General features: G+C 41.0%; 1 protein-coding gene across 1 annotated transcript in view; it reads right to left on the bottom strand.

Moving 5' to 3' along the window:
- Positions 1 to 311: 311 nt before the first annotated feature.
- Positions 312 to 6,645, bottom strand: part of LOC101853668 (solute carrier family 15 member 4) — a gene marked incomplete at its 3' end in the record, with an annotated part of 59,443 nt that continues 53,109 nt past the window's right edge. Inside the window, 4 exon segments of the mRNA XM_013087599.1 lie at positions 312 to 443; positions 2,392 to 2,595; positions 4,725 to 4,911; positions 6,182 to 6,361. Of these exon segments, the coding sequence (XP_012943053.1) occupies positions 312 to 443; positions 2,392 to 2,595; positions 4,725 to 4,911; positions 6,182 to 6,361 (703 nt within the window).

Raw genomic sequence — 6,645 nt, 5'->3', positions numbered from 1 at the left:
CCCCCTAATAATTTAAAAATAGCCAGACCAAAGCATTATATTATACTAATGAGTATGAGTAATTTCTTTTTAAAGCCGTAACTCTGGTTCATACCCATCCAGCCATTTTATTTAAATACTACGTTGTAACATCTCTGACCTTCGCCACTAATTTGACCTGATTGTGTTGCAAGTGTCTTAAACTTCTTACTAAAACTTAAAAGGCTAGATCTTCATCAAATGTCATAAAATTGTATGGCAGAATAAGTTAAGCCAAATCCTTAATGACTTCACACTCTCTTGCGAGCACGAGTTCTGTCTGTGTGACGCACCTTCGGCTGTGCCCCACTCCACCAGCCGGAGAATGCCCAAGGACACAAAGTTGCCAGTCCCAGAAAAGTAAAAGATACCAGTGAGGATCCCTTGCATGGATTTGGGCGCCTGAGTATAGCCCATCTCCAGAACTGTGGATACAAGGACATATGAAGCATGGACCAAATAAGAACAGCCTCGCCATTAATAACAGATAATAGTCAACACAGCTTGATTTTACGATCTGGATTCTGGATGTTTATTAAGAGTGAACTATACTGAAATTTAAGATGCTGGCCAAGAATTTTTTCCTCTCCTTTCGCGGACCTGACGAGGGAAGCAAGTCCTCAGGTTTTTAAACGGCCGATAGAGTGTTGACTAGGGGCTTTAACAGATTAAAGCTATGGTTAAAAAAATACAGCCTCTCAATCTATTTGCACACATTTTCAGTGCAGAAAAAACTGCGAAACTTTCCTGAGTGTCGAGTCAAAATGTTTTATTTATACACCCCCCAAAAAAACCCAACCCCAACCAAACAAACACCCCAACCATAAACAAAACCAAAACAGCCCAAAATAACAACAAAACTAAAACAACAAACAAACAAACAAACAAACAAACAAACAAACAAACAAAAACCCAACTCACCCCCTCCCTTTGAAAACACAAAAATAAATAAAAAATCAACAAGCTGACAAAAACCCCAAAACAATTGGGATTTGGTTTTGAAAGAGAAAGTACTGACTGAGCCTGTCGCACTCGAACCGGAAGTTCAAATCATCGTTAAAAAAGAATAAGGCTTGTGAACACCTGCGCTCAGGTAAAGTCATTCGGTATTCAATATTGACACGTCACCTCTGACGTCATGTCTCCCCTGTTCATTCTTGTTGTTAACTCTCACTACTAGATCACAAACTGTACTTTGGAAATATAATTTCTATAACTAAACTCTCGATATTTCAAGAGGGTGGGTAACTTGAGAGTAAACAATGAGAACATAGGCAAGAATTGTACAATGGACGTTTTCGTGATTTTCTCATCTCTACTAGTATGACGTGAGCATTGCAGAACGATAAACTCACGCAACAATAAAAACGAACGAATGGATTGACTTTGACTGTCTATTGCACATGGGATGAACGACTTGGAGGTCATCATCTGGTGTAATCTGGTATAGCTAGACGATATAAGTTGTTTTTCATATCGATTCTCGATACCTAGAACCCTATGAGTCACCAATAGTTATGCGCAGCATAAAGTTAAAATTGTACTTTTCACCCCGGCTTATTCCAAACATGAGATTTCTACATACAAACATAATTATATTACATTATTATACATTGTATATTTATTTTATTATACCCTCGCCCTGGAGCTCCTGTAGCAGAACAAAGACGAAAATAAAGACAAGGACAGCAACAAAAAAGATGTTAGGATACCTCATCGATGTATTCACGCAAAGGAGTAGGAAATACATAATTTTTTTCACTGCCTACAAATCATAAAGAGCTAACACAAGAAGAAATCTTATGGATAATTTGTTTTATAACCTTACCAGTGCAGTCCCAAACCTGCTGAGAGTCTATTTTCATTCACCTTTCTAACTTAATCTTTATGCAGCAAATCCCCCCCCCCCCCCGGGAAAAAACATCGGGTATCCAGTATCCACACCATGGAAAATACCATAAAGACGAGGTAATCGCATAGCATAGTTGGTATTCCCTGGTCCTCTGGTACTGCTCAAATGGACAGAACTTCACAATTTCATTGTCAAATTAGCCAAATTAATTATTCACCCCCTCCCTCCCACAAAGGCCAAGAAGTCCTTGTCAAACAAAAAAGGTGTAGGCGATAAAAGGACAACTTTTTAAATAATAATAATAATTGCATTTATTTAGCGCATATCCATGCTCAAGAGCATGCTCTATGCGCTTTACAACTATTATTATTATCCCAGCAGACCCCCTGAGAATACTCAGAAACATTCTCGGATTCAGCGGAATATTTGTTTAACAGTACCATCCACCCAATTTGGTCATGTATAGGTGCAGATATTCAACGCATTCAATTCACTTGGTTACGACTAAAAAGGCAACTTACTGGCGGTCCCGAGAAAGACTTCTCCGACTCCAATGAGCAGAAACTGTGGAGTCTGCACAAAGACGCTCATGGAGGACGCTGTGAAGTTCTGATTGGCCAGAACCTGCACATGTGAACCGCCCGGCGCGCGCATGTACTCCTTCCGGTAGATTTCCACCACAGCAGCCACCAGCACAGAGGCAGTGGCCAACAGTAACCCCAGGCCTGTAGTGTGCGAGAGGGAGAGAGAGAATGTTAGTCTGAGTTTTAGCTTCGAGAGGAGAAGGTGGGGGAGGAGGATGGGGAGATCGGAGTAGGAGGAACAGGAGTAGGAGGAAGAAGGGAGGAGGGGGAGGAGGTGGAGAAGGGTAAGGACAAGGACAAGGCCAAGGACAATCTTTATTCATCTCACAGGGAGAAACTTGTCTTGTTCGTTTATAATGGCAGTGGAATGTAACAATGGATAGGTGCACTCACGCATACACAGAAGAAAGGACATTAGTAAATACATGTTTTACGGGTTGAAACAACCCACTCCGTAAACCCCCCCCCCCCCCACAAACCCCCCCCTTTCCAAACACACACTCTCTCTCTCTCTCTCTCTCTCTCTCTCTCTCTCTCTCTTTTTCTGTCTCTCTCTCTCTCTCTCTCTTTCATTTGTCGCACTGTGTGTTCAGTAAACTCACTGCAGTTGGTACTAGTGAATTTCTATATCTGTCCGTTCATGTTCTTTTTTTCGGAAATATATAGTTTTTTGCCGGCCGATAATTGGAATTCCGATGTCAGTGGGTGGTTATGGCCACTTAGCATTATTTCCGCTGTTTATTTCTCTAGAACTTTCGTTTTGTGCAGATATCCAAAGTCATTAGGTCTCTAACAATCGTTCTTGATACCTTTCTGATAAACTAGTTTATTTCTATAATGTGCTGTCTTCCCAAGTTACTTCCACAACAAGAAACATCACAATTTATCAAAGTTTCTTTGTGTTGGTGTAGATTATCTGAAGGATGGAAAGATTGAGATTGAAGGACCAAAGTTTCCTCGGAAAATACAACCTTTGATTTACTTTTTTAATGATATTGTTCACGTGTTTTTCCCATGTAACTTTGTTTTCGTTTGTAAGACCAAGATATTTGTATGAGTTCGTGATTTCAGTTATTTCTTGTTCAATTATGAGTGGTCGGATTGTTGGTTTTCTATTAAAAAAAAAATTTCCTTTGTTTTTGAGAGGTTCAATTTTAGAGGAGGAGGAGGAACACGAGGAGTGGAAAATATACGATCCACCATCAGTTAGGTTATGGAAATGTTGGAGTTTTCGTTTTCGTTTGTTTTGTTTTTACTCTGAAAGTATCCATTTATCTTTTCTGTGTCTTTGTGGGTTTTTTCTTTTTTCTTTGAGTGAAGAGAGCTACATCGACACAATACTGACCACTTAATACTGGGAAAAAGTAAGATGCACAGACAGAAACAGCAGAGGGAAAGTAAAGAAGTAGGACCTACCAGAGGCGCCCTCCAACTACCCGCTCTTTTCGTGTCTACGAAAAGAGGCATGGAATGGTGTTGTGAGGGTGCGTGGTTGGGGTCAGAGTGAAACGTTCGTGTCATGGCCTAGGAATCTGATTAAGCGATGGTGCAACTGTCAAAACTTTGTTGACAGTGACTGAGTACAAAAGAGCTACATCCCCAGGAACAAGACTGGGGCGATTGTAACACTGAACAGAAGCAAAAGGAGCCCATCACACCCGAGCATCTCCGATCTATCAACTACCTGTTAGTGGTTTGTGTTAACTATTATGATTATTAGCTCTATTATTTGAGAGACCCTCCAGCTTCAACCTGTTTGAAAGATCAACGGATTAAGGTATTAAACATTAATTCTCAAAGAATCTTACAAAAGGTAAGTTAATAAGGAGAGAATGGGAAAGAGAGATGAACGACTAAAAACCAAGAAATAGGACGTGCCGTAACCCCCCACCCCCCCACCGTGCACCCACTTCCTCCTTGAAAAAAGAAAAAAGAATAATACAAAAACAAACAAGTTTTTAGAAAACAAATCTAAAAATTGATGAACGCATATATAAAAAACGAGAGCAATAATATCTTCATCTTAGCCCTTACCCCCCTAACCGACCTAAAATAAATTAAAAAGTGCAACAAAAAAAAATACCCACAAACAAACAACAATAACAACAAGAACAAAAACAACAAGTAACAAACCAGCCAAAGAAATGTCCACAGACAAAACAAGCATCTAAAAAGAATGAAGCTAAGAAACAAAAGAAATCAGAAACACTGAACAGGTAACTACAGATTATACTATAAGTACATGTATAAGCACACGAAGGCGTTCTCACCGACTCTCCTTAGCGGCTTCAGTGGGAAACCGATTCTGTTCATAAACGGGTAGACAATCCGGTCAAGTACCGGTACCATGATGACCATCACGAAGTTGTTGAAAGAGCCTAAGATGGCAGCGGGGATGAGCACACCGCCAACTCTGACGTCCATCCGCTCGGCTTGCACAAAGTACGAGGTTTGCATCTGAGAATGATATCAAAGAAGTTCAGATCACTGAGCAATTCTATCCAGCTTTTTTCAGAACTAACGCATTTGTTTAAGCAAGGAGAAATGCATCGACTCAGTAACAGTCACTGAATGAAGGTAAAAAGATAAACAAAAAGACAAGTACAAGAGGAACAGAAAAGGCGGACAACCAGAGGCGCCCTAAAACCTCCCACAGACTGTCGTGTGTTTTTGGCGCAAAATTCGTCACGCGCAATCTAAAAAGTATGAACCAGTGATTGTTGTTAATGGCTAAAATTGCTTACCATGATAGCTTTTATTGTATTTCTACCATTATGCCTGCTACCTCATAAGACTCCTCTGTGGCTCTAGTCTATTTCAGGTGTTTTTTTTTCCTCCAGTACTAGACAGTAGAGGGTGCGGTTCGGAGCGGTTAGTGCGCTCGTCTCCGAAGCGGAAAGTCCGGGTTCGAGCCTCGGTTCGGACACGGATTTTTTTCACCCCCTTCTGCCCACCCAGCAGTAATGGATACCTGACTTCGAGCTGGGGAAGTAAAGGCGGCGTGGAAAGGAACTGGCCACCCTACCACAAAATGCCGAAGGCCCAGGGAGTTGTCTCACTAACAAGGCAATCCCCAATGTCCGGATCGGATGCAGGAACAACCTTACTTACTTACAAGACAGTAATATAGTGGAGAGGATATTCGCTGGGAAATAATAAAACCAACAACAAAATCATCACTATGAAACAACTAAAATGCAGCAATCACAGTGGGCCGCAAACTATACGAGGGTTCACGAATAAGATATTATGCTGTAATCAAGAGAGAAGCCCGCAAGCTGCGCACACCCACAAGTAGAACTGGAGCTTTTAAATGTTCAAAAGGTGGCAAACTTTCCCCTGCCAGAATTGGTCTCATTGGCCACAGCAGAAACCACAAGTCACCTAAAACCTTAAATTCTTCAAAAATCCTCTATTTCGCTCCAGAAATATAATTCCCCTCAGCGGATGTATCGGTCATCATCAGACTTGACGGACGAGATATTATTACGTCGGAAAGAATAACATTATTATATCTTTTCTTTGCTTAAAAAAAAAAAACACTGTTCGTGTCCGTATTTCTATTTAAGAAATTGATTTGTAAATGCTATTGTTATTGATCATTACGTATTCACTGTACACGTAATTCCAGATCCCTTTTTAGATTTTTGTACAATCGAAGAAATTTCAGTAAAGAGCAGTTAAACTATACACTACAAGGTTGTCTGTGTACTGTGTATTATCATACCTGTGAGTATATAGCCCAAAACATGATAATCAAGGCACAGATAGGAATCATTTTGAGAACGCTCCAAACACCGTCCACGGTGACGTTATCATGGCTACCGCCGTGACTCATTCTGGCTCCGTCCAGGTGGCCGGGCGGCTCAGATTCTTGGCTGCTGTTTTCCCAGTGGTTACCTCTGTTCTGAAGAACACAAATGGATTAAGAGCAGCGGTTTCTTACATCATATAACACTTCGAAACGAAGGCCGTGCAATTGGTAGCTAAAGCTATGGATTTATTATTATGCTTCTTTCTCCACGCTATGGAGAAGGAGAAGGATATGCCTAACAGACTTTCTGGGCGTCAGGTGATTGGTAAAATCTTCAACTTGACAAGACTAATTTTCTGGAATAACTGGACATTCATAACGTGGAGTACAAGGAGGAGGATGCGGAGGAGGAGCAGGATGCAGAGGAGGAGGAGGAG

The sequence above is a fragment of the Aplysia californica genome, unplaced genomic scaffold, assembly GCF_000002075.1.
Source record: "Aplysia californica isolate F4 #8 unplaced genomic scaffold, AplCal3.0 scaffold00021, whole genome shotgun sequence".
NCBI classification, from domain to species: Eukaryota; Metazoa; Mollusca; class Gastropoda; order Aplysiida; family Aplysiidae; genus Aplysia; species Aplysia californica.
The sequence above is the reverse complement of the archived record's forward strand: the minus strand, read 5'-3'. Positions and strand labels throughout refer to the sequence as shown.